The sequence below is a fragment of the Neodiprion fabricii genome, chromosome 3 (genome assembly GCF_021155785.1).
Source record: "Neodiprion fabricii isolate iyNeoFabr1 chromosome 3, iyNeoFabr1.1, whole genome shotgun sequence".
Lineage (NCBI taxonomy): Eukaryota > Metazoa > Arthropoda > Insecta > Hymenoptera > Diprionidae > Neodiprion > Neodiprion fabricii.
In genome coordinates this window covers 6,504,938-6,532,905 of record NC_060241.1, presented here as the reverse complement: position 1 = coordinate 6,532,905, position 27,968 = coordinate 6,504,938, and the positions used below count along the sequence as shown (strand labels likewise).

Genomic DNA, 27,968 nt, shown 5'->3' with positions numbered 1-27,968 from the left:
CTTGCAGCGAACCTGGTGGATACAAGGCGAACAGTAAACTTCTGACTGTGCGCGAGGAGCTTCTAACAGCTCTTGAACGTTCACAGGCAGCAGAATGGCCTTGCATTGTGGATTTCACCGACCGAGCTTTCTGGATTAACGAAGTGATTCCGAGCACTCGTGCATTGTGCTGATTGTGCGTGATAACAGGCTGATGCTAAACAAGATGTATATTTATACATTTTTCTCGAGCCCGATGGATTTGTGAACGGTGTTAACGGTGCCGGTGAGTCGCGGCAAGATTATTTATCCTCAAATCGCCATTTATACACTAAAATCACACAGCTATATAACTGATTTTCCGGCAATAAACCAGAGTCCGCCGCCTTGCCTTCGGCACGAGCGGATTCGCTTAATCATAAACGTATCAATGATCATTCTCTTAAAATTCTTGCACGTTGTTGTTGACTTAGGTTCGGAGGCGTAGCTCCATTCAATCACACCTCACATCCACGTGCGTACGTGCCTAGGCACACGTTTTTCATTGTGTACGAACTTCATACATGCCGTTTGATTTTCTATCCGTGCACACGCCGTCGCATTATGTCACAATTCGGTTCATCGGACGCCTCTCGAATTTTCTCTCACAACATTTTCATCCTTGTTTACACACTTTTTCACTTGTTTACAGATTCTTCCGACCGTCCTCCCCAAAAAAAATTCAGCATCGTTCGGTACTTGAATTGAGGAAGCGGATCGATCACATAAAATTCTGTTTTTTCCGTAAGTTATTCGCTGCTTCAGCCGTCATCCCAAGCATACATTTTAATGGTTTCGTGTTACAGGCGTGTTTTCAATTAAAAACTCGTCAACGCTATTCGAATTTAGTGTCTTTGATGGTTTCATAGAATTAGAGCCTCTTTAGTCTGTTGCCAATGCGACTACCTTTGGAATCTTATATTCGGCCGAAAACTTCAAATTTCAACTTTGAACCTGATGATTCTCGGTTACTGTTGATTCATTGATAATACAATTGTTTATACATTTTTATCAGTATATCAGCAGTGAAGCTCACACTTTACTCACGTGTCACTTACTTTGTCAGTCGGTTTATTTGCTTAAATCCTGTTTTTTTTTTTTTTTTCTTTATCAGCTTTTGTGGAACGATAATTTTGAAACTAAAAATCGTAATTAATGCAGGTCGTCGGTATTTACCGTTATCAAAGATATCTTTTCGTCCGATGGCTAAGAGTCTTGACGCATAATAATTAAGACTGATTTTGAACCGATCGTGATATTCGCATTTAAGTTCTCTGCGTCATTCTGCTTATCCATGTAACATAAATTGATTTTACGCGAATAATTGTTTTTCTGCCGCTGAATGTTGCACTGAATAAATTTTCGGATAGAGAAATGACGATGATTATATGTTCCCAGTTTACCATGCATGCCATGCTTTGTTCTTTCATTTGTAGCTAAGTATATCGTTGATGCTAAAATTGGACGTTGTGGGATATTATGCTAGTAGACCATCTATTATTAACTTATTCAACTGTTAACGACGATCATTATCATCTGTGGCTACATAACATCTGTGCTTAAGAAGATAAGCATATTTGCGAGAGTTTCCTTAATAGATGATACAAAAATTATAATTATTGCATGAAAATTAGTGAATATTTGTTGAATAATTCAGACAAGAAATATGAACTGATGAAGGCAACTTCAACTGGCGTCTAAGTAATTCCTCTGACTTATAAAGATAACGTATGTTATGTACAATGTACCTTTGCAAAACACCGATGACCTAAATTTTTTGATTACGATACAGATAGTCACGTAGAAACATGTTTATCTTGTCTTGCGATCAAAATTGGCTTTGGGATTCATTGAATTATGTATTTTTGGTATCATGTATAATTCATGAGTTACCCCGAGACTCAGTTGTCGATGATTGACAAATAAAAAAAAAAAAAAAAAAAGGAAGGCTGGACACTTTCAATTCTACTGTTATCAGTAAACGATTCCCATCGTTGATCAAAAATTTTTTGCTTTTGTACCTCACATTGAATTCAACAATCAGAGTTTTACACAATAACAATAATGATCATAATAATAATAATTGATATTCTACCTGCAATAAAATTATTCCAAGCTTTCTCTCGTCGCACTTCAATAGAATATTTTTTTTCCTCTGAATTCATATTGATACTCACAAAATTTATTATCACTCGCACCAAGTGACATGCTCCGTTCCACTCTATATGCACGAAGACCTACGATCTTAATGTTCTTATATACACATCGTTTATCAGGGTGAACGAGAATAACCCAAAAATATTGACTGATATCCGTGAAGTACGTTACGTGGTCGGATAATAAAATTTCTCATCGAAACTTGGCCATTGAATTTGTTTCAAATTGTCTTGATTTGTTGATTGGTTAATGTGTGGAAGAATTAAATTAATTTAAAAAATTTCAGTCAAGTATGCGGTCTGAATTTCTTTCACAGACTCAGGACACAGAAGTTTATTCTCTCTCAAACTAACAAGATATTTGTTTTAATCAATTGTTGAATCAAATCTTCACAATTGAAAAGATAAGCGATCATTTTTTTGCACTCGACGGAATGACGGTGTGCTTAATTACATCATATATATCACGATTACAAAATTTATTTCATTCAAAAGCATCCCTCACTTCAGAAACAGTACAAAAGAAATGTTGTTTCTTGTAATATCAACGAGTTTTCAATATAAGACAATTTTCTATTTATATCATATAAGATGAGGAGTCTTGCGATAACAATATTGCTGGGGTCAAGATAACCGTTGATAAAAACTACATGCACGCATGAATCACGAGACGATGGAACAAAGGTATCTGACTAGTTTGAAAATGCATGCTATATTTTTATTTATATTAAAAATTAGCATCTTTGCTCTAATTGTAAATGTATGTATGTTGTAGACTTTCTCATTTAGCATACAAATAAACGGGATCTACGACCCAATTGCTAGGTAAAATAATTGAAATACCGTTCCAGTTTCAAAATCTAATACGATAATATCCCAAGAAGATTTTTATTCCGTTGATCGCAGACGTGAAAATTAAAGAAGTTCATGAATAGATTGCACAGTTTTGAGTTTATGAGTAAAAATCAGAATTCGAACGAAGAGAACATTTTTTCTTGTAACCAAAACTTGTTAGGATAGAAAAAGTGCGGAAAATCGTTTGTTTCACTTCTTGTAACATTTCAATGCTGATTAACAAACATGTACGTCACTGATTTTCTTAATTATACCATGAAAGTTTTAAGAACAACAGTGACTTATTTGGAATGCACTATATTTCTGTTTCAGGTGTGACTGAATTGTAATCCACAGCGACTGTTGAAGTCTCTCCAATACTGTGATAAGATCTTGAAATTTGGAGACACGATAAATGTTCTTAGATAAAGATTACTTCGCTCTGTTTGTGTTTGAACGAAGCGCCAACGCCAGAATTAATACCGAGTAACTTTAATCCCAAAGTTACGTGCTCAGATCCATTCCTCATCACGTATGCATCGTATTGTTTGTCGCAATAAAATCACATAAATACAAATAACGCAAAAGTCATATTGTCATATACGTTCCAAAAAACTTCTATCAAAATGGTTAAATATTTTGAAAGTAGTACAGTATTCCAATTCAGTTGGGAACAAGTTGCTCAAGGTTACTGGCATCGCTATCCAAATCCTCACAGGTCAGTAAACAAATTTAAAAACCACTTACCAATATTCGCAATGCGAAGTTTCAGTCTAATTTTTCACTCAACGTAATCATTGGACTCTGAGTCCTAACCCAAGGAAAGTCTTTACCTTGTGTTTTTACGTTTGATTGAATATTATTACAGCACCCATGTCTTATCCGAGGATACGATATCAAGAGAAGTGAAGAACAATAAACTATATTCGAAGAGACTTTTAACAAAAACAAACAGAGTGCCAAAATGGGGTGAACGGTTTATTAGTAAGAATGTAGTGAAAATTGTGGAAGAAAGTGTAGTCGACCCAAAAAAGAAAACCTTGACTACTTACACGAGAAATTTGGGATACGCCAAAGTTATGGTAGGGCCATAAAATAAATGACTGTTTGTAAGCAACGAAATGTGGAATGGGATCGTTATTCGGAAATTCATCGAAATCTGTTCATATTCTCGTTAAATTTTCATAAAAATATTTCGTTTTAGAGCGTCATTGAAAAGGTTGTGTACAAGGTGTCCGACGAGAATCCTAAATGGACGGTGGCTGTAAGATCGGCCTGGATCGACAGTCAAGTTTACGGATTCAGCCGGGCGATTCAGGCCTTTGGAATGGACAGATTTAGAAAGAACTGTGCAAAAATGTCGGGTGGATTCAATTACGTTTTGGCTCACATGTTTCCGGGAACCGCGGAATATATGAATCCCAGCCTGGTGCAAATGGGATACATAGATAAGGTTTTAACAAGTTTTTATTTTGAGAGAATAGCTGACGATATGTTCAACGTTGCACAGTGGGCAAATCATAATTATCCGTGAGTGGAATAACCTTCGTAATTTTCATTTCAGACGGAGCAACCATCCATAGCGAAGTTGACACATGCTGCGGGTGATATCCAGCATTCGTTCCACGATAAGGCTGAGAAGATGAAAGATGCTGCCAAGAAGGCGACCGATCTTGCCAAGCAAAAGGCTGGACCAATTTATGCGTCTTGTCAGCCAAGTCAGTCCTAATGGTATTATTCGATAAGTCTGTACGAACGTGTATAAAAATTAAATCACACCGCATGATAAAATATACATGTGTGAAATAAGTCTGCATTTTCGATGCGTCGATACTGATGTTCAATAACTGCAATGCAATTGTTTCTAGTAGTTTACAGGGAATAGAATTGTATAGATACGCTTAGAAGTACGTCCGAACAGTGTTTGTGAATTGTATGAATGTTATATATCCTGTGTTACGATTCCACGAGATACAGTACAGTATATTATTGATTTCAAATTCAGATTAGGTATAACTAACCATTCATAATGATGTTTCGAAAGACATTGTCTAAAATCTTATTTTCTCACAAGCATCATTCGTTTCTGATGTCATTCTTTCTTTTGTTTTTCATGTATGTTTCTTTTTTCTTATACAATTGCAAACTGAATACCGATGTGTTCTCATTGGCAAGAATTTATGTGTAAGTGTACATATAAAAGTCTTGATTCGCGTGTATGGCCGACATACGCATTTAAAGATTGGATTTTATTGATCGTTTTTGATTCATTGTAAATATTTCGAGGTACAGTTTGAAAAAAAGAAAACGAAAAAAAAAACAATCGCTATGTAATAACTATATAAGAATCAATCATGTAGTCAAAACGCAAATATCAACAAATTCGTTCGATACGTTTCTAATTTTTCTCCACCTAAATCGTAGAACATATAGTATGTTATGTTAACGTATTTTCTTATTTTTTTTTTTTTCCATTTTAACTCTTGTCTTAAGAACTCGGGTTAAAAATCTTCGTTCGAAATATCCGTTGTATTGTTGTCGAGTAATTCTAACTTGCCATGTGTTTAAATATCGAAAATATATTACGCGTTATATGATACTATATGCCATAAGTATACCTATAATTATAATGCAAATGAATATTCTGAAGAATACGATTAACGGTATTTAGATCTTTACTTGAAAAAGGTTTCGCAACCAGGGTATGGTTATTTCCACGGTGCCCCATAATTTAGTTATGCTTCCTCGTCAGTTGCATAATGGCAGGACGAGTGAACGACTAAACCTTTTAGATTTCGTTAAATGTGTGTACTTGTAAAAAATTAGGTTTTCAATTTTAAACAATATAGCTGTTTGATCCCAGCGATGTAATCTTAGTGATAAATATGTCACGAATATTTCGTCTAGTGAACAATTGCTGGTCTGAAAATTACCTCGATTCGAGTTTGAATTAAGAAAACCGTACAGAAAACTTATTATAAAACAAATCAAACGGTTGAACATAAATTTGTTATTAAAGCCACGGTAATTTTAGGTCCCGTGCATGTACCTATAGTCTTAAGAAGCCTGAGGAATAATTTTTAGTACAAAAGTAAATGACACGTCGAGGAAAGGAGAAAGAGGAACTGGTATTACCTATAATATACTATATACATTTTAGATTAGGATTATTGACGTAGGTTGACTTTTGAAAATACATTGTTATCTGTTCATTTGAAATCGTATAACTGTGTATTCATTTTATGGATGAGGTTGAATAAAAAATCGTATATAGAAAACTTACCAGCTATTAATATCGTACTTAGGATCAACCATATTCGCACAAGTCAATCAGTCTGTAAATTATGACGAGAAATCTTTGCACGCATCGAGTGTCGTCTTGCAAAATTCCTCCGGACATTAAAATTCTAAAATTCGATGAATCTCATCGTGATATTTTTTTTTTCATGCCGTGCAAGTTTATGTTGAACCGGTCGAGGTATCATCTTACGTTTCTCCGCCAGTTTTATACGTCGGAAATTTTTTATAAAGTCTGATTCAATTTGATTATCTACAACATTACTTCTACGTAGCTTTCTTACACAAACGAGTTGCTTCAATGCATTGCAATAATTCTTGTATTCAACACAAAAAAAGTTCATCCAATATTCATCAGAAATTCGATAACGACACGCTTGAGCACAGAATCGAATTTGCAATTGCCGTTTGTGATCTAAAATGTTGAATTAATCGTAAGAAACTTTGTTTTGTCTGTACTTAATTTGCCTAATCGTGCCTGACTAATTGAAAGTAAATTCTTATATTATGCTCGCGGTGTGAATGATGTTTTTTGGTGCGTTTCTCTTTTACTGTTTCATCGGGGACGAGACGCCGAATAATGACATCGTTTTTATCTACCATTATTAACAAATCTCCACTCTCGTCTCATGTCTCCAAAAATTTTGCTCTCTGTAAAATCCGACGAACAAAAATATTTGATACAATATCAATAAAAATTCATCCTTCGAATTTGACATAAAATTGATGTACAATGAAAATAAACAAAGTTAATTACGCGGGATAAGCTTTTACTGTTTCTTGGCTAAATCTCTTGATTAACTGTTCGCAGCGATTCAAGACTACGTGCAATCGTTTTTTCTCGTCAAATTAGTTCTATATACTTTAAAAATAAATTGGTCTAGTGTTTTTTAAAACCGGTTGAACTCTTGTACTCTTGCTTTTTTTTTTTGCGGCTTTCGAAGCCAATAACTTTTCCTCTTCGAATCGATGTAAGCACCCTTTATACACTTGTTAGACCCCGAGGACTTATAACTAAAAAAATACAAAGAGAATACGTAAAAATTATTCGTTTTTTGGATGTAATTACGTCGGCATTGTCGCGATCTGCTAGACTGGATTTTCTATTTGTCGCTATAAAATATAAAAGGTAATCAAAATCAAGTGTGCATGTATATGGATATGAAGAATTATTTTATTTGAAAATTTTACATCGTTCTTTCGTTTTGTCTATAGTATACTGAACTTACGGTATCAGATTTAAACGTATATCACTTGAAAAGTTTACCGAAGCTCGAAATGCATAAACCCAAATCTAAATTTGAATCATCATATACTTGCTAATCAAGAAGCGGGTTGCGCAACTTTTTTATTTGATAATAAACAAATAGATTTACAATATGTAGCTTAAGTTACGTGTTGTTCAGTGGAATGACAGCACTTAAATATCGTAAGAATTACAAAATAATAATTTAATATTCAAACGGTCGAAAACAGCCACTTGAAAGGTAAATTGTTCGACCGTTATGCCCTGCGTTCGATAATGGTAGGACGATAAAACTGCTGATAAAAGAAAGCAGAACAATGCTATAGCGCATTTAATGATCTGTAGTAACTTTAACATGAACATGTATTATTCCATATTATATTCGCTACATTTTACACCGTTTCAGATGATCACGACCACCGTAAAGAGCGATGTGTGTATCTGAACAATTGCATAATGAGGCGGTCTCCACCAACTCAGCCACTTTTTTTTATATCCTCTCGGATCTGTTCCATAATTGGTTATATATGTAGTAGTAATACCTAAAGGTACTCTTTGTGAGTTTGTTAATATTTTTTAAATTACTCGTTTCGGAAATGACCTTCTTTTTGTAAACCCGTATATCATGGAAGATTGAGGTAGGGCGAAAAAATTCATCACACGAAAAGTTATGTTTTTCTGTGAAGTATCCGGTGCAATATATGTTACATTTTTCATGCCATCAAAAGTCCTACTTACAGTGAAAAAAATAGAAATTATTTTTTTCTTTCAACGCGACACCTTTTATTTTGCTGTCAATTTTACAGGGCATTTGGCAGTGTGTTGGAAACGTATAATAAAATTGGCATCGTGGAACTCGAAATTCTTGCCGAGTAGAAAAAAATATTTTACCGACAAGGTACACTTGAGTTCCGCTTTTCCATGAACTATTTAATGCGATAATGGGCAAGAATGTGATGTGAATGAATTATTAATGCGAAACTATGAATTCCAATTGTATGCAGAATGGGAAACGGAGAGTCGTTTCGCATGAATTAGTTTAAAGTTGGGTAAAAAATCGCACCTAGATACAATGCGATAACTCTTATGGATCATCGTAACAGTAAAACAGAAGCTGAATCGCAAAAAAATGGAAAACGAAGAAGTGAAGTGGGATAATATCTGTGTCTCCTGATGAGTTATTTGCTGAAGACTAAATAAAAAATTTGAGTTCTGTTGCGGCAGCTCATCACCAATTGAAGAAACGCTCGATGCACTTCGTGTGTCCACCGCACCAACGCTTCTGTTGCATCTCTCTTGAACAAGAACCACCAAACTTGGGTGGCTTCGTTAGTTTCCTGGTCCGCACCTCGAATCCCACTCCGCAGGATGCGCTGCAGGATGACCAAGAGCTCCAATGGCCCAAAACGCAGTCTACAGCTTGACCTGGTCGGTACGAAACGCAACGGTTAATTGTTATTGTTGGAAAAGTAATGCAGTTACAAGGAAATCTAGTAACAGTGATCGTAATGAGAAAGAATAGTAACGTATACTAGACTTTCCGGTTACAGCTACAAAACTAATTTTCATTTTGTACCTGGTACTATATTTTTTGATTGTGGTGAAAAATGAAAATAGACAAGGACTGAACGGTAAACGGAACTAAAAATCAACCGCGCATGCGCCAAATAATTCAATCTCATTGGCCGGCGAAATCTTCCCGCAGCGATATTCTTGTCTGCGATGCAGGCGTGCCAACGTACGCAAAATGTGTACGTTTGAATTTTCAAAGAGCATGAGCATTAAATTCCGACCGTTCTTTGCAGAATCAACTTTCCGACCCGATAACGAATGCTTCCGAAACCTTTCCGAGTCACAGCCTCGATTATTTGATATTCTAACCTCGAAAATTCGTATCAACTACATCGCTGCCGGAAACATTTTGACAGCTGAAGACTCGGGATGGCCAGCCTGCAAGAACAGCCGATAAAACTCGCGCATGCGCAGTTGATTTTCAAGTTTCAAGTGATTGTCCCGGTACGAATACCGCTCATTGTCAGAATCACTTCAATAATCGATCAGAAAATATACATGAGTTTCTCACGTGATGATTTTCTATGCACACGTTTAACGTGAGGCGATATGTGCCGATGACCATCGGGCGTAACCTTCCCAATGACGTTTGGCAAGGGAACTATAACTGGATTAGTTCTAGCAAGTTTGTTCCGCCTCCTTTTCGACCCTTTGAGGCCATCGGTAGCTCTATATATTCGTTCCTGAAAGCATACAATGTACCATTGCAACGTCACAAAGGACTGTACATCATTACTCTTAATCCAAAGTGTCCTTGACTCACCCTGGTTATATGAAAAGTCGCCAAAGGTGGAAGCGCCTCGAGCTCAGGATAGTAGAAGCTGTTTGCCGGGTGATCCGGATGCTGTGACGTGATCGCAATTATCGGCGACGTCGGTTCCGATGGCCAATCGGGGGCCGTGAAGGTGAAGCCGTTATCGGTCCCAGCGTCGAACGGCCCGACCTGCGGCAAAAGTAGAGATCCGCCATTTTCATAGGTGAATTTTCATCGAATTCCGACCACTTGCCTGAACCGATACGTTGCTTATCCATCTTCCATTCGAACAGAGTTCGTAGCTGTCCAATCCAACGAACCAGTCTGGCGATGGAACGATTTTTGATATCACTGAGACCTGAGAGAGAAATGTTGAGTTATCGGTGATGGCCTGGAGGGCATTTCCTACGATTTGGACATCGACAAGACTTTACCAAATGGTGTTTCCCGTCTGAGTAGAAGATTGTCTCGGTAGATCCGACACCTCGGACAACTGGAGGCGCCGCAAAAACGTCTTGAACACCTTGCCTCTGCTCCAGAAGCTCTCCCACGCCCTTCTCAGCCACCATGCGAATTTCCTGTTTCGCTTCGTTTCCGTTACGCCATAATACGTACGACGGATCGTGCACCATGCCTGTATAAATTGATCGTACCAGAATTGTCAGCGTGTCGGTATAAAATTGAATCGTTGATAGTGGCTTCGATGAAGTTATCCGAATCGAAAATTATCATCAATCCAATTGCATTTCGTGTAACTTAAGGAACTGATGTTGTGGTGAAATTTAATTGTGACGAATACAGACAGACTAATCGTCAGCGATGAACAATAAAATGAACTTGGGAGTTGAATAACATTGGAGAAAGTCGCGGCCTGATTGCCGCCGGCGTTTATTTAGCGCTGCGCTGTGACTCGCAACCTTTGACTTGGTCTCGTTTGAAAATTTTGAAGACTAAATTTCACCGTTATTTTTTACACGACATACAATCTTTAATAAAATTTGTTCATTTATTGTAACAAATTTAATACGATCAAATTACAGTACCAGAAATTGAAATACACTATTTCTATGTTCGTTGCACAGGTCAAATCGTTTCGAAAGTATAAACGTCACGGATAACGTAAAATCGTCTACAAAAAATTAGATTTTACGATGTACGCAGCAAAAATTACACTTTGATAAGACAATCGCATGACGGTATACGCTCATCTTATTATTAACAATAAACTTGTCGCTGCATTTGCCATCGCTGTGGGCACTTCTCTTCATAACTGTGATTCATATCTTGAGAAAAATATAAGCGTTTACAACAATACAATTAAGATTTAAGATTATTACTGGATATGATTTCTGGAAAATAATAATCTATTTTTAGTTGAGTTCGTTTAGTTTGCTTTGATACGTGTAATATACCACATAACATGAAATCAACAACAATCAAGAAATTTTTTTACTCTGAATTATTTCGACACATTTTTTTTGTGTTAAATATTATCTTTGTGTTGAATTTCCAAACACCTTCAGCGAACCAATTAGTTGTATCGATAAATTTTCGTTTCGCAAAAGAATCTGCGAGTCACTTCTTCACGATAAACGTTATCCGAAAATCAACTTGTACCTGTGCTTACGAAAAAATCTAAAAACAAGATGTAACTCGGTAAATTTTGCTGTATAACCAAATTTACTTTATCGACTTTTGATTACAAGTATCGAGGTACGAACATAATATTAATAAAATTGCGTAGCTTTTTTCAAGCACAAAATCCGCGCATTTTTTTCCGATAAATGAAGGAGCTTTAAACATCTTCTTGAAATCGTATTAAAATAAGTCTGATCCTCTGAACGCATAAGAGGTCATTGGTAGTTCGACAAGACTGAGAAAAAAAAAAAACGGTTGCGAACATATGTAACTATCATTCGTAATTTAGTCATTCAATTGCGTGTCACCAGTTTCTTAAGTGAGAAGATTCGTGAGTGCCATTTATTACATAGTTGGAAGTTTCTTTCGGTCATGCCTCGCTTGGCTCGACTGTTCCAATTACGTTTCTACAGCTGTCTCTGGATAATACCATATTCGACTTAGCAGCCGGGCCAGCAGAGACGACGCGATATCAAACCGTAATTAATTAAAATTAATTGAAAAAATAACACCGTACAAGACGCGTGTAACGACTCCTTGGAACACCGAATCTATGTACGCACACTTCAAAGTTTCAACTGTCCAGCATCCTTATGATCTGATCCTCCTTCGCAGCGTTATAATTATTTCTGATTAATCTAACTCTGCGCCATGGGCTGAATCCACGTATCGTGTATTACATACGCTGTGTGAAAGGCTCTTTTATGCGAATGTAATTCACCGTGAAAAGCTACGTGCCAAGTTTGGACCTCCGGGTCACGACGTTTGAATCATTGATATCTTTTATATACAGTTACGATGTTTTCAAGATTTGTCTGGGAACACCAAAAAAAAATTCTTACTTTTGGTTACTGCACGGTATTCAACTATTTTCGTTTTTTACCATAACCGAAATATGTCGGTCTCGGTATTAGAATGAAATAGTGAGTTTTGTAGTCGTCAATAAAAACTTTAGGATATAATCTTGGCATTCTTTTTCGTTATGGTCACTTGTATGTACTATGTTTTATTGTAATTAGATTATTCATGGCGTAGATATGATAGATTGATGTTACAGCGTTATTTGACTGAAGAAATTTAGCGAAGTGAAGAAAGAGAATTAAAATCGCAATAAGCAGAAAGATTAGTATTGGCGACTAAAATTATTCTAAGTAATAACTGGTACTATATTATTTTGCACTGCCAATTAACAATGATTAAGCCGTTATTGTAACGGTTTCCATTTAAAAGAAATTTCTCTCAGTGAAGGGAAATAACATGTCCAAAAATAATTCACAGTGGCTTTAATATTTTCCGCTTTTTCTGGTCTTTGAACTTGGTGAACTTGTATTAGGGCAAAAATAAAGATAATACAATATGAAAGAGCGAAAAAGTGCAATGAAAGGAATTTACCTAGCAAACGTGAGAATTGAGCAGCTGGCCTGTAGAGCGGATACTGCTTTGGGAACGTTTCGTTTGACCAGTGCGTGTCCATCCGTAATTTGTAAACCGCCAACGTATTCGATTTGCAGATATCGTTGCGCGATACTCTTGCTTCGACGAAAATTGGCAGGATGATTAAGAACGATGCGAGAAACCACATCTTCAGATCTGCCATTTGAAACACGTGTTCTTCCGAATACCTTGATTCGTTCGCACGCGCAATGTTCGATTTATTTTTATCCACTGCCGATTTATCTCGATACCGATACGCGTTCCACCTTCATTACAAATTTCGACGTTGCACCGACGTGGTGCACAGCGTTTTCACAAAACTTCAAGATCCGCGGTTACTTGAGGCTTTTTAATCGAAGCTTCTCGTACTATCGGCCCGAGAAGATCGTTTAGACGACTGCTACCGTAGTTTATTATCGAGCCGTCGCAAAGGAGTTCCGACATTGGTTGAACGAGTCGCGGTTTTAAGACGACGGGACTCACTCGACGCTTCACTTTCTAACGTTATCTTCCCCGTTTCGGTGCTATTATCTAAGACACGTGGGCGCAGCTCAGATGAGTGGGATCGGCGGTGAACCGAAGTCACGGAAGAACGTGGATGAGCTCTTTTACAGCATCGAAGTGCTGGGATGGTCGGGGCTCTCCGTTCCAGCAGCCTCGCCTTGCAAAACTGTTTGCCCCCGAAACTCTGCTCGATATTTATACCCGGTTACGTTACTCTGCCGACTTGAGATATTTCGAGAAACTTAACAAACGTCCAGAGACGATGCACGCCGGGCGTTATCATTCGAGGATCGGCAGACAACGTTTGAAATCCAATTCCTGTTTCAATTAACGACGTATCCCTCCCTCGGTCACACATCGGCTCATCGATGTTGTTCGGATGCGAGGCCTGAAATTACACATCATTCTCTCGGACCAGGTACGATTCAGCTGACGAATCTTAATACGACAACTTTGGCATTTATCGATAGATGAAATTTAGTCGATTTTTTACGGTTCTTTTATCGGCTGCTAATAACGATCGAGTTCTAGAGAGTGTCAAGCTACATTTATATCGGTGTAATTCAAACGTGATGGAATAGAGCATAATTTTCTTCACCAATTTCCAAGGTGAATACTAATACCGATCGCCCTAACCGTGCTGGACAGCTGTCTTCTGATGCACGATCAATATGGCATCGTCGGAGGTGGGCGTGTGTCTGACATAGATTCAAGAAAGTGTAAGCTATCATACAAAAGCCGAAGACGTCGACACGTGAGATTGAGGCTTGCCCCCAGGTGCCGTTTTCAAAATATTCCTCCAGCACACTTGTAGCAGAACTAAAGCGAAATATTTTCTGTTGCATAACGTACAATAGACATCTATTTATAACTGAAGTACAGCCGCGAAACGGACCGTTGCAAATGCGTATAAGCGACTCTCCAGAATTGGTAGAACCGTGCTAAATCAGTGGAACTGTAACACATTGCATTTTAGTTTTGTTAGTTAAAGTCGAAACGTGAGAGCGCTTAATGACTCGAAGAGAAACACTTCGCAAAGCAAATCAAAATTTTAAGTGTAAATGAATTTTCGTTAATCGTGAACTGTTCGTTTAATTTCCAAACTTCGAAATTACGATCTTAGGCTAATTCAAGTCAAGCGAATGTAAAGGCTCTCCTTTATTGTTTTTCAATTGGGCCACACTCACGCTCGGAATCTAAAAACAAACATACATTCCGGCAGTTTATTGCCGCGTTATGCAGTGGTTCTAATTCCCACTCAAATATAATACTCGTAAATCGCAAGTCAGCTCTGACTCATATCTTACGTCAGGATCGAAAAGGAGTTCCCACATAATTAGAAATTACGAAAATAATAAATAGCGGAAGATTTTTATTTACCAAAGTTGGTAGAAAGTTGTATCAAAATGGGTCACTTTGCAGTAACATTTTACATGTCGTTGGAATTGCAAACAAATGTGGGACAAGTAACTATATGCATTACCTCCAAAGAAACCCTTTGGTATGAAAATCTGATTTCCTGGGAACAATTGATGGTATGAGCGTACGCAAGCACATGCCTCAAATTTGTAATTTAAACGGCAGCACGAATCAACACGAACAAACTATACGCGATGACAAAATTTTCGGCAACTTGATTTGACAAATTAATTTAGTTGGGTCATTTCTTGTACTTACATCCGAATATAATATTTGACTAAAAAAGTAGATTAAACTTCAGAAACTGATTTTGCGTTGCAATTACCAAAAAAGGATCGACAATAGCGCAAAATGATCAGGCGTACCTCGTTTTTCGTAATTCCAACAGTATTAAAACAGTTTTTTTAACGATACTTGTTTTACTCAATTTTTCTAGTTACTATGACAAATGAAATTTTTCTTAGTGTAGATGCTAAATTTCTCTACTCGAGCTCACACCTAAAAACATTTTAAGATTGCCTGGAGAACGAAGAATCTTTACTGATATGGTTTTTACAACGCGTACAAAGAACTTCAGCAGCCGTTAATTATTCAGGTAAATTATTTCTACGGTCGGTCGCGATAAGCAACTGTTGACGTCTGTAAGGTGGGAAACCTGACTCCGTGAACTCAACGCGTTTGCTCTTGCAAATCTCCCTCCTTTTCCCACACGCCGCGAGCATTTATCTCACTCGATCCGCAGATCTCCGAACCTGCCTACGTCACTGATCCTTCCAAGCCGAATGGCAATTAACTAGATACCGAGAATATTCAGTGACGTCTCGCTTCTTCGTCGTACTCTCGGAAAGGGATAAAAAAATTCCCAGCTTTATCCTTGTGACGAGATTTCAACTTGCGTATATCGGCGCTGCGAGATCGACCGATCCTGTCCTGCAAGTATTGAGGAAATTTAATATCGAATACTTAATCGTACTTTCAACCGTCTGGGCCAAAGGTCAATAAACCGCAGCATTATTGCGGAATGCATTTTGCAGCACACGGAAAGTAATTAATTCTGGAGTGTATTATGGGTACACCGCGTGTCTAGTGGCACAAGGTCCTAAGCGCCAAAAAGGCGATTTTAGTGGCAAAGATCGTAGGAATAGATTGTTTTTTTTTTTTGTTGCTACATTCGCTTCAAAAAAGTCGAAAACGCTTAGATCGATAAAAACGAGCAATTGGAAACCGTAATAGAAAAATATCGTACGTTGGTTGGTAGATACGATCGTTTCCAGTTGACAAATAATACAGCTGAAAGGAAACGAACACGGCAAAATTTCGTATCCACTAATTTTATTTGAAACACATGTTTTTATTGCAAACGCTGTAGAAATAGCCGAAACGCATGAATAAGTCGAAAACAACGCAAACTTTTAAATTGCCCTGAAAAATATTCTAACATTAAAGCAGAAGATCGTATCCATATTTTTTCACATCTGAAAATGCTTCAGAAATGTTCGGGACGCATAGATAAATCGAATTTGGAGGTTATTCAGAAAATTCCCAATTTTTACGCGTCAACATACGACCTTATACCTATAATGTATACGTATACTATTGATTAAAATGATGCTCTTTCGTGGAGTTAGGAACAAAAAGGCGCAAGCGCCAGTATATACGTCCTTCTGTTTTCAATTGTTAAATTACACAATCTCTAGGATTATAAACAAAAGTTGTACATATAATGACAACAAGTCATGCAATATCACTTATGGCCTTTTACAATTACAGGGCCAATATACATATAGTGCGTCACTTTTCTCACTTCTAGTATCTTTTTTTTTCATATTCATTTTTTTTGTCACTATACTTGAAAATGGATATGGCCGGGTGTAGAAAGCTTGTAGATGCGTGACACACGTGTAAGTATGGTAAATTCTTTGTTGCTCCTCAAAAGATGAGATCTTCAACTCTGAGAAAAACTTTGGAGTTTCGGTTTTATCGATAAATCAAAAATTCATGCCTTTTACGTGGTTATAACCGAATCGTCATAGGCAGAGTTGTTTGATTTCCTTGTTTCCAATTTTTTGTTTATTTCGTACTTTCTTCAACCTTCTATTGAATGTATTTCAGGTGTTTCACGTCATTAATTTGAAAAAATAAATGATACGACTTTTTGATTTGCAAAATGCCAAACGGTCATATAATGTCACTTACGACCTTTTGACTTTAGATACGCGATACTGTTATCGGAAAGATCACCGCTTCCAAGTTTGACGTCACCAACGTGAATATAGAACCCCGAAATCTGCAGTGCCTATAATTGATCGTGATCGCGGTCAACGAGGAAAATTCTTCGGCTATGTTAATGCATCCTCCGCGTACAGCGAATGTTTCTTGGATCGGACCCTTCCAAGCCACGCAGTCACCGTCCGTGCTCGAAAATGTACGATTTTTATCATTGGCCGACTGTAACACATACTTATGAGTGCTGCCGACTAAGATTTCAAAGTGTGTGTTGGTACCAGCAGCGATGCCCATAGGTAGGGTTTTCTTTCGAGGGACATTCGCGTATATAAGACCTGAATTCACCTGGCCAGACTCAGTACACTTTCAATCACAACGTGGCCAAGAAGGGACTACCAACGGTGGTAATCAATCGTAACGGCAACACTTGAGTATTTACGTTATTGGACTGTTCGGCACATTCCTGAAGAGAGATAGTCAGACTGTCCATCATGAAATTAGCATTAACATCTCTTGTCATCGTTGCCGGTGAGTGATGTTACTAATGTACATTTAACTGATCAAACATTTTGTTGGTCCATTTCCTTACCACTTTTTTCCATTTTCTCGTGAAGTTCTTCGCACGTTTCATATTTCAATTGCATCGGTTGATTACCAATTTCTCCACTGAGCGAGTGTTATAGTGAGCTAGACGATAGTCTGGATCTGAACAGTTTTTCGAGATGAATGAGATACATTTGTTACGTAATCACTTTTGTCCTCTTGAATACGAACGAAGGATTCTTGTTGGTGATTGTCACTTTAATGAAGCTGCTTGGCGCGAAATTTTTGCACTCGATGTGCTTTTGGGGGTCAACTTGAACTCATCGTCAGCGGATGAGTTCCTCATTCATTGAAACAGCAAACGTCCAAATTCCGAATCTGTCGCATAATCGGTACATTGACATTTCCACCTACAATCTTCTCATGCGATAGACAGTCGTATGTCTTATGCTACAATCATGAATGACCATTCGACGACTCATAATTCACCCTCACATGAATCCCAGTTTTGGCATGCTTCGTCCACGATGCATCAGCCCAGCGAAATTGGTGGGAAATAAACCAAGATGGTTCGGTGGCGCTCACAACCTCGAGGACGTCAACTTCCGCTCCGGCAACAGTGGCTACACTCCCTACAGCTTCCGGGTTGCCTGCCAACTGTCCATGCGTCACTACTCTGCAGTACAATCCAGTCTGTGGTGATAACAGAATCACCTATACCAATCCAGAAACGCTGAAATGTGCCCAAGATTGTGGCCTAGGTGAGTGTTTGTATCGCGGTTATGTCACGTGCCAACGTAGATATTTGAACGGGGATTAAGGAAGGTTTGCTTCATATTGTGGAGGATTTTTTTTTTAATACTTTCATTATACTGTCATTGTGTCACCCCTTACTGTAGTCATTTTGCAATCGTAATCACTTTGTAATCATAAAAACCTCTGCAATCTAACAGTCATTTTTTTGAATGTATGTTATTTTGATAATATGCAATGTAAAAATCGTGCCAGTAAGATAGATTTATTCTTTGCTCGTTCTTGAAATACAATAAAAAAGTTGACATTTTTTATGCTTTTTACTTAATTTATTTTCAATATGAAAATCACAGTAATAATCGTAATAATCTACAAAAACATGTCTGTAGCATTAAGAGCATACAACGATCGCTTTAATCAATCTTCACGTCTGGCATCCCATCGTCAGCTAGGCGAGAAGTGTATGCAGTATACTTTGGTATACGCTATTTAACTTGTAAAAACAGAATCACTGATGATACATGTGATCACATATGACAACTTTTTTTTTTTGTAATCACGGTAGCCCTGAAATTTTTGTTGTGACCATATAAAAAGGGGGAAATCTTTTGGAGTGATAAACATTTTTTATGTAGTCTCTGTGGTCTGCAATCACTGCGTCACTTTTTTCCGAGTAGCCGATCATTGCCTTGTGTCAAATCACAATCACGACTCGTATTACAGATATAATACAAATCATTTTTATTTTTTACCCAAGAATTGTTATTGAGTAACTTTAAAATTTTACCAACATTACCGATTCCATTGAAATGTTAGATGTGGTAGATCAAATCAGTTTCAGCTTTGGTATCTTAATATCGGATTTTTAATCTTCTACGATATTTATAGAAAATAGTACGCTATATTTTTATGAAATGTAGAACTTTACTTTAAAATTTGAATGGTTTGATTCAACCCAATATTAGCAATGGGTATTTAATTATTGCATACTACCAGACGACCGTGATGAAAGGATACAAATAGATTACGTAGACTACTGTTTGAATGCGAATCGCTATATAAACAGTATCTATTGATTTCTCCTCACGGGAGAATCATTTCACTGATCGTGTTATACCATTTCGATAAATAATAAGTTACAATGTTTTGCCTTCTATTTTCAGCCGTGAAACTGCTCTTCCATGGACGCTGTGAAAAGCTTCCATAAGAAGTATAATTTGCCGGAGTCTTCAACATAATCGCAGTAATAAAACATCGTAAACTTGTACAAGAGCATACATGGAGATATCACAATACGACAGAGTAAAAAAGTGAACTTACCCAACAAACGTGAGAATTGAGCAGCTGGCCTGTAGAGCGGATACTGCTTTGGGAACGTTTCGTTTGACCAGTGCGTGTCCATCCGTAATTTGTAAACCGCCAACGTATTCGATTTGCAGATATCGTTGCGCGATACTCTTGCTTCGACGAAAATTGGCAGGATGATTAAGAACGATGCGAAAAACCACATCTTCAGATCTGCCATTTGAAACACGTGTTCTTCCGAATACCTTGATTCGTTCGCACGCGCAATGTTCGATTTATTTTTATCCACTGCCGATTTATCTCGATACCGATACGCGTTTCACCTTCATTACAAATTTCGACGTTGCACCGACGTGGTGCACAGCGTTTTCACAAAACTTCAAGATCCGCGGTTACTTGAGGCTTTTTAATAGAAGCTTCTCGTACTATCGGCCCGAGAAGATCGTTTAGACGACTGCTACCGTAGTTTATTATCGAGCCGTCGCAAAGGAGTTCCGACATTGGTTGAACGAGTCGCGGTTTTAAGACGACGGAGACTCACTCGACGCTTCACTTTCTAACGTTATCTTCCCCGTTTCGGTGCTATTATCTAAGACACGTGGGCGCAGCTCAGATGAGTGGGATCGGCGGTGAACCGAAGTCACGGAAGAACGTGGATGAGCTCTTTTACAGCATCGAAGTGCTGAGATGGTCGGGGCTCTCCGTTCCAGCAGCCTCGCCTTGCAAAACTGTTTGCCCCCGAAACTCTGCTCGATATTTATACCCGGTTACGTTACTCTGCCGACTTGAGATATTTCGAGAAACTTAACAAACGTCCAGAGACGATGCACGCCGGGCGTTATCCTTCGAGGATCGGCTGACAACGTTTGGAATCCAATTCCTGTTTCAATTAACGACGTATCCCTCCTTCGATCACACATCGGCTCATCGATGTTGTTCGGATGCGAGGCCTGAAATTACACATCATTCTCTCTGACCAGGTACGATTCAGCTGACGAATCTTAATACGACAACTTTGGCATTTATCGATAGATGAAATTTGGTCGATTTTTTACGGTTCTTTTATCGGCTGCTAATAACGATCGAGTTCTAGAGAGTGTCAAGCTACATTTATATCGGTGTAATTCAAACGTGATGGAATAAAGCATAATTCTCTTCACCAATTTCCAAGGTGAATTCTAATACGGATCGCCCTAACAGTGCTGGACATCTATCTTCTTATCCACGATTAATAAAGCATCGTCGGAGGTGGGCGTGTGTCTGATACAGATTCAAGAAAGTGTAAGCTATCATACCCCAGGCATCGTTCTCAAAATATTCCTCCAATGCACATACAGTAAAACTCAAGCGAAATAGTTTTTCTTGCACGAGGTATAGTAGATATCTATTTATGTGTGAAGTGCAACCGCGGAAACGATCGTCGGAAATAAACTACCCTCTAGAATCGGTAGAATCGTGTTCAAACAGTGGATCTGTAACATATTGCAGTTCATCTTCCTTACAGTAAGTCGAAATCGAAGCGTGACAGAGTGTTTTACGACTCGACGCCACTTCACAAACAAAAATGGATCTTAATTGAAAAGAAATTCTCGGTAAACGTAAATGTTTGTTGAGTTTTCAAGCTTTGAAATTACGATCTGAGGCTGATTCAAATCAAGCGAATGTAAATGCTTCCTTTATTCTTCTTCAGTTAGACAAGCGCTCGCTCGTAATACAAAAACAAACATACATTCGAAAGGTTTATTATCGCGGCCCGCAGTCGTTCTTTAAGGAGGGGGAGGTACAGCTTGGACGGACTAAAATCATACCTATTTTTAGGAATTTTGTTTTTAAAGAAAATGAAAACACTTGGAGCAATTTCAGCTTAAGGGCTTTATTATTTATACTATCCGGATTATTTTTTTCATTGAAATTAATAACAATATGGCGGCATGGCGCAAATAAGTATCGAACGACTCCGAACTCGAGGACTTTAATTTGCGGTGTCACATCTACTGACATCACTGTTTAGCTTGTAACATTTACAAAAAACTTATGGGATAGAAATTCAAAAATTTAGCCACGAGGTCGAATCGATAAACAAGTTTTGAAGATTAGGTCCAAATTTCAAGTCGATATGTTAAAAATTGACCGAGGAATCTGCGTCACCGTATTAAAGACGTGGTCGTTGGCTAATTATATTCGCCGTGCCGCCATTTTGTTATCAATTTAAATAAAAAAATTCTAAAATTTTCTCGAAACCTTAAGTAATACAGCCCTTAAACTCAAATCGCTCTGAGTACTTTTATTTTCTTAAAAAAAAAAAAAAAAAACTCCTGAAAATATGTATGATTGATTTTAAACCGTCTCCAAGGTGTAGAAATATTAGATAGTTTTAGTAAGATGGGTTATTTCACGACAAAATTTAATACAAGTAACCATTTAGTACGTAATTATAGTTGTAAGCACTACAATTTCTAGTTATTGTAACCTTATATCCTTTTGTTAATTTACTACAATGCTTTCAGTTTTATATGGTCTCAAAACCAACTTCTTATTGTTACTTAGAAAAAAAAAAATTACAGTACAAGTGACTACGACAAAAAGAATAATATCACGTAGTATTTGTTTTGGTCAAAGTTGTGAAAATCATTTTTATTTCGTACCCAGTATATTTTTTTGTTACGATAAAAAAAAATTAAAATAGTTTAACATTGTACGATGTATAAAACCGTACAACTAGAAATTCCTCCTTCCGCTAAAGACGGAAGCTGCTTCATAAGATTCGCCTTAATAATCGTATTGTCTTATGTACAATTATTTATGTACAATATTAGTCGTACAAAATATTAAAAAAACGTTATCAATCCAATATCATTACCACCACAATTTATGAAATTTCGATATAAAATGTTGAATAAATAACCAATTGCAAGTTTCCTCACATGATGGTTTTTTATTTTTTTTTTCACTATACAAAAAATTTTACGGTACAAAAATCTGAATTTCCAACAACAATTGACACGAAAAATTAGTCGAATGTTTGATGAGTGAACGAACGAGTAAATTCTGTTTCATAATTTCAGCAGAAATGTAATTAATTCAAGACGATTGTAAAAATAAATTTCACTTCGTTTATCGGAACCTTGAACTCGAGTCAGGCTGGTTCTTTGATGATTGTTACCGTAATCCAATCTCGTTGGAATTCAGTTGACCTCGAATGTTCCGTGACTCAAAAACACTGTGCGAAATCAGTTGGTACGAACAAAGTGGGATATGCACATACCTTAAATTCGAACCTTGAACTCGATCTGTACGAATATTGCTGTAGCAAGAATCAACGAGGCGAAATAAGTATCACTTTTGTGTAAGCACGCGTCTAACTTTGCGGTCTAACAGTTTGACTCGACAAAGTTAATTTAGACATTTGCAATCCTCGCACCGTTTTATATTTCAATAAATGAGGCTAATTCCCGCATGGTTGTGCAGAGAATAAGTCAACAGCCAAGCCACTATTCATACGCTCGTTCCCGACTACTTGATCCGAAAAACCTTCGGCAATTCTACGATGCCTTGACATTTTTAAACACGCGTCAAATTTCTATTCAGTACCAAAGTGACGATTTTTTTTACCACACCAAATATGCACACAAGTTAAATGGTTTTATTATGAGTCCGGTTATTCGTCATCTTGCATTAGTTTTAACGGTAATTGAACCCATGAACTGTTTTGTCTTGCAGCTTGAACGATGGCTGGTATTTATCTTCGTTCGAGCTTCGAGCGTGAATCGTTGTGGATGTAATTTCTTATTCAACAATTTTACCCTGCGTAACGTCGCTCCGTGCGATTTATTCACAGAAATGAATATATGAGCAGTCAAATACTTTCATGCGAACTTTTGCCATTAGTATTCATTTAGCGATGCCTTTTACGTTACGAGCTCGTTTTAAGTTGTTCCGAAATTGTACTCTAAACCAATCGCAGTTCGTACAATGCAACATTTCTTCGTCGATTTCGTTGCAGGAAAATATTCCGTTTACCTTTTTTCATTCACAATGTACATTACTCGAAATATTTCTCGTACGAATTATCCTTCAAATTGATTGTTATGGTGCAATTAAAGTTCGCGGAAAGTAGGTGGAATTAATTTAAGTTCAGCAAGTGACCGTAAACAGTGTAAAGAATACTCTTGATTCTAATAACTACGCAGCTGACGATGCCTAAGATGACACTTTCACAGCACAAATAACAATTCAATCTATCATAAAAATTGGTCCAATATTTTACGACCTTGGGCGTTGAATATTTCCGTACATGTTTGCGTGCGGAAAACACTGCCTAGCGAATGAGGAATTTTCAGCGAAATGGTTTGAAATATTCGAGGTAAGTCAGTTTTCCTCGTAAATTTTCTTTGAAAATTATCATCACAGCTGCTCACATTTTACAACTATTACCAATACGGTTTTTACATGTGCGCATCGAGAATTTCACCAGACGTCAATTGTTCGGATAAATTATTTCTGCGGTCGCGATGAGCGACCGACGGACGTCTGGAAAGTGGGAAGTCCAGCTGATTCTTCCTACGTGTAACGTATTTGTTACACCCTCATTTTCCTTACGTGCCGGGAGAACATATCTTTCTGTAAATCCCCAAACCTGCCTACGTCACTGCACTACACACTACAAAACTAATTTTAATTTTCTTCCTAGAACTGTATTTTTCGATTGCGGTAAAAAATGAAAATGGTTAAGGACTGAACGGAAGCCGGAACTAAAAATTAATTTCTCTCAGTGCAAGCCGAGTAGTAATTTATAGCTATTGGGAATATTCAGCGATTGGAATCGCCAGAAGACACGATTTGAACTTGCGTAGACTCCGACCTAAAGATGTTGAGAAAATGGAAGATCGTATTTTGCAATTCAAATTTAGCATGCATTCATTGACTGGATAATTTTTTAACCGTCTCGGTCGAAGATGAACGCATCGAAGAATGATTCGGGAATGCTAATTAAAGTATTTACACGGAATGAAATTAATGTACATTTCAACTCAGATTTGACATAATTGCACCGCGATTCGAAACTTAAAAGTGAACTCAAACGAGGAAATAAAAATTTTGCAGTATTTACTGTAATTTATGCAAATTCTACAAAAAAATACGCTCCGCTTGATAATTACCACTCTTTTTTTCCGCCTACCATTCCTCAGTTTCGTTATAATTACTTCTGGAAATTCTGTATTCGGTTATCATTGCATGCGCTTGTTTTCCTTGTTTGTCGTACTGCCGAGTTTCGAAAGAACCAGAAATTTGATGAGCGTAAAAAGAAAAGAGGTAAACGGCTCGTCCCCACCGGAGACGCTAATAACTGGAAATTATTACACAGCTTCCAAGTTCAACCTTACGAACGTGAACATACAATCCGGAAATCCACAGATGGTTATAATTGACCGTGAGCACGTTGGACGAGGAATCCCGGGGCTACGGCAGTGTATTCACCGCGTATATAAAACTTGAGTTGACCTCGCCAGACTCAGTCGACTTTCAATCACAAAGTGGTAGAGACGGGACAACCAACGGCGGTAATCAAGCCTCACAGCAACACTTAAGTGTTTACGTTATTGGACTGTTCGGCACATTCCTGAAGAGAGATAGTCAGACTGTCCATCATGAAAGTAGCATTAACATCTCTTGTCATCGTTGCCGGTAAGTGATGCTACTAATGTACATTTAACTGATCAAACATTTTGTTGTTCCGTTTCCTTACCACATTTTTCCATTTTCTCGTGAAGTTCTTCGCACGTTTCATATTTCAATTGCACCGGTTGATTACCAATTTCTCCATTGAGCGAGTGTTATAATGGGTGGGCGATAGTTCGGATCTGAACAGTTTTTCGAGATGAATGAGATACATTTGTTACATAATCACTTTTGTCCTCTTGAATACGAACGAAGGATTCTTGTTGGTGATTGTCACTTTAATGAAGCTGCTTGGCGCGAAATTTTTGCACTCGATGTGCTTTTGGGGGTCAACTTGAACTCATCGTCAGCGGATGAGTTCCTCATTCATTGAAACAGCAAACGTCCAAATTCCGAATCTGTCGCATAATCGGTACATTGACATTTCCACCTACAATCTTCTCATGCGATAGACAATCGTATGTCTTATGCTACACTCATGAATGACCATTCGACGACTCATAATTCTCCCTCACATGAATTCCAGCTTTGGCATGCTTCGTCCACGATGCATCAGCCCAGCAAAATTGGTGGGAAAGAGACCAAGATGGTTCAGTGGCGATCGCATCCTCGAGGACGTCAACTTCCGCTCCATCGACAGCAGCCCCTGCTTCCGGGATGCCTGCCAACTGTCCATGCGTCACTACTCCGCAGTACAATCCAGTCTGTGGTGATAACCGAATGACCTACGATAATCTTGAAAGACTGAAATGTGCTCAAAATTGTGGCGTAGGTGAGTATCAGATATGCGGTCATGCTTTGTCAACAAAGATATTCGAAGGTTTAAAAGGAGATTTGTTTCCTATTATGGATTTCTTTACAGCTTCGTATGTATTAATGTCTTATACCACGTAGGGAAATACGAGGTTGAAATATGAATAATCACTGTTAAGAGTGGAACCGGTATAAGCAATTTTTTGTTTTTACCATTTCTTCGAGTTTATAAGAAAACGAAGAAAGAGATAAAAGTATTATGCATATGGTTAGAAGCCTAAGCAGAATTCGAAAACCATTCAAAAATTGTTCTCGACGGGCTCTTGGAGAGAATTATTTCATTTCGGTTGACCTGTAAGTTTTAAATTCATCTGGATAACGATTAGAGTATATATATTTACTTCTCAATGAATATTAGTGTCGTTTTTTTAAACTGCAGAAGTTATCACGCGTTAATAATTTACGCACGGAACCGGTTACGACAAAAACTGGTTTTTGCTGTTTGATTTAAGTGTAGGTGGTTGGAAGTGAAGTCGATGCACAAAATTGAGTGCCTGGATGAACCGGTTTTCCTTTTTTTTTTTTGAGAGCAACATGACGCTCTTTTCAAAGACTGAATATTCATTGTTTTTATTTTTGCATATTTCACTCTGCGTTTTCGTTATTTAATCAAACACTTGATCGTACGTTACGCATAATCAGTGGAAATATTGTAACACCTGTATTTTATCAGAAAATAGCAAGTATTTAAGTATAACGAATGAATAAGGATTCTTAGTCAATATTTATGCCATTTGAGGCGACGTTTCGAATTTTTTATAAGAGGAATGTCCAGTTCGAGTTATTATTGTATAGGTAATTGTGACGCGAAAGTGACGCGTATAGATCCGAATGATTTCTATCTCTTATCTAAGAATTGTTAGCGAGGTGTTCCGATGTCTTAGGAATGAAAAGAATTTTATGCAAACGATTATGTTGCTGTTCAAAATCAGGAAAGCATAAATATTTGTTGACTGCATTTTTACAATTCTAATAATAATAGTAATACTCGTGATTTCATCTAAAATATATATACACAATTATTGTAAACAAATTTATCCACGAAAATATCCTGCGGCAATTAGAATCATCCATGATTGTTGAAAAATGTGATGCATATTTGAAGGTGATGTGAAATATGATTTTCAAATTGAAACGATTTCGTTTCAGATTTTGAAAATGACCATACTTAATGTTCACGTTGCTTAAATCTTATATTTTTCTATTAGAAGATGTATAATGTTTCGCGTAATTCTCCTAATTAAGTTGGATTAAATGGTCGAAATAAGTTACACAGCTTTCTGATTGCGTGCAAATTGCTCCACAACCGGTATTCACTACATTGTCATCTTGGGAGTATTATTTCACTGACAACATGATGTCATTGCGATAAATGATTTATAATGTTTTGCCTTCCATTTTCAGGAGTAAAACTGCTCTTCAATGGACGCTGTGAGAAGCTCGCATAAGAAGTGAACATCCCGCAAACCTTCAACCAAAAAGCCGCAATGAAATAACGTCTCCGTTCTCAATGTGTACGAGTGCTTGTGATTCATTGTTATTTTACTGAGTTACCATGCTATTAACTTTTTATTAAGTAGAATATTTACTGATGATTTTTCTTTTTCACATTGCTGTGCCATAAAACATACACATGTAATTTTGTATTGAGAAACCTTTAAGTAGCTAATGTTATATGAAACAATAATCAATGGATATCTACATTTATTCATCTAACAATTAAATTATCTATATGAAACGAGATTCAAAGGCTCAACGAATACAAGATTATTACAAA

General features: G+C 37.4%; 3 protein-coding genes across 9 annotated transcripts; 2 read left to right on the top strand and 1 right to left on the bottom strand.

The window, feature by feature from the left end:
- Positions 1-74: 74 nt before the first annotated feature.
- Positions 75-8,670, top strand: LOC124178582 (protein preli-like). Of its 3 annotated transcripts, XM_046562028.1 has the most exons (7): positions 75-265; positions 671-762; positions 2,766-2,858; positions 3,342-3,726; positions 3,877-4,090; positions 4,213-4,461; positions 4,573-8,670. In XM_046562028.1, the coding sequence occupies exons 4-7, from the start codon at positions 3,635-3,637 to the stop codon at positions 4,735-4,737; spliced, it is 720 nt and encodes a 239-aa protein (XP_046417984.1). In that variant the 5' UTR covers positions 75-265; positions 671-762; positions 2,766-2,858; positions 3,342-3,634; the 3' UTR covers positions 4,738-8,670. The 3 variants fall into 3 exon arrangements, with proteins under 3 accessions (XP_046417984.1, XP_046417982.1, XP_046417983.1); XM_046562026.1 differs by lacking the exon at positions 2,766-2,858; XM_046562027.1 differs by lacking the exons at positions 671-762; positions 2,766-2,858.
- LOC124178581 (spondin-2-like) lies at positions 7,460-20,643 on the bottom strand. Of its 2 annotated transcripts, none has more exons than XM_046562025.1 (6): positions 19,715-20,643; positions 10,312-10,511; positions 10,131-10,235; positions 9,887-10,066; positions 9,635-9,806; positions 7,460-8,976 (listed from the first exon to the last, which is right to left on the bottom strand). In XM_046562025.1, the coding sequence occupies exons 1-6, from the start codon at positions 19,917-19,919 to the stop codon at positions 8,780-8,782; spliced, it is 1,059 nt and encodes a 352-aa protein (XP_046417981.1). In that variant the 5' UTR covers positions 19,920-20,643; the 3' UTR covers positions 7,460-8,779. The 2 variants fall into 2 exon arrangements, with proteins under 2 accessions (XP_046417981.1, XP_046417980.1); XM_046562024.1 differs by lacking the exon at positions 19,715-20,643 and adding an exon at positions 12,908-13,709.
- LOC124178583 lies at positions 17,272-27,968 on the top strand. Of its 4 annotated transcripts, none has more exons than XM_046562031.1 (3): positions 17,272-17,626; positions 18,148-18,402; positions 19,558-19,853. In XM_046562031.1, the coding sequence occupies exons 1-3, from the start codon at positions 17,590-17,592 to the stop codon at positions 19,599-19,601; spliced, it is 336 nt and encodes a 111-aa protein (XP_046417987.1). In that variant the 5' UTR covers positions 17,272-17,589; the 3' UTR covers positions 19,602-19,853. The 4 variants fall into 4 exon arrangements, with proteins under 4 accessions (XP_046417987.1, XP_046417986.1, XP_046417985.1 ...); XM_046562030.1 differs by lacking the exon at positions 19,558-19,853 and adding an exon at positions 27,596-27,968 and having other exon boundaries at positions 17,453-17,626; XM_046562029.1 differs by lacking the exons at positions 17,272-17,626; positions 18,148-18,402; positions 19,558-19,853 and adding exons at positions 25,128-25,384; positions 25,905-26,244; positions 27,596-27,888.

Excerpts from the sequence above, each read along its gene's own strand:
- LOC124178581 (XM_046562025.1), bottom strand. The coding sequence starts at position 19,919 with ATGGCAGATCTGAAGATGTGGTTTTTCGCATCGTTCTTAATCATCCTG. Across the intron at positions 9,807-9,886 it reads CGACTTTTCATATAACCAGG|GAACGAATATATAGAGCTAC; the intron begins GTGAGTCAAGGA and ends GTATGCTTTCAG. Across the intron at positions 8,977-9,634 it reads TGTGCATAGAAAATCATCAC|GTCAAGCTGTAGACTGCGTT; the intron begins GTGAGAAACTCA and ends CGTACCGACCAG.
- LOC124178583 (XM_046562029.1), top strand. The coding sequence starts at position 25,348 with ATGAAAGTAGCATTAACATCTCTTGTCATCGTTGCCG. Across the intron at positions 25,385-25,904 it reads ATCTCTTGTCATCGTTGCCG|CTTTGGCATGCTTCGTCCAC; the intron begins GTAAGTGATGCT and ends CATGAATTCCAG. Across the intron at positions 26,245-27,595 it reads ATGGATTTCTTTACAGCTTC|GAGTAAAACTGCTCTTCAAT; the intron begins GTATGTATTAAT and ends TTCCATTTTCAG.
- LOC124178582 (XM_046562027.1), top strand. The coding sequence starts at position 3,635 with ATGGTTAAATATTTTGAAAGTAGTACAGTATTCCAATTCAGTTGGGAA. Across the intron at positions 4,091-4,212 it reads TGGGATACGCCAAAGTTATG|AGCGTCATTGAAAAGGTTGT; the intron begins GTAGGGCCATAA and ends ATTTCGTTTTAG. Across the intron at positions 4,462-4,572 it reads AAATGGGATACATAGATAAG|ACGGAGCAACCATCCATAGC; the intron begins GTTTTAACAAGT and ends TTTTCATTTCAG.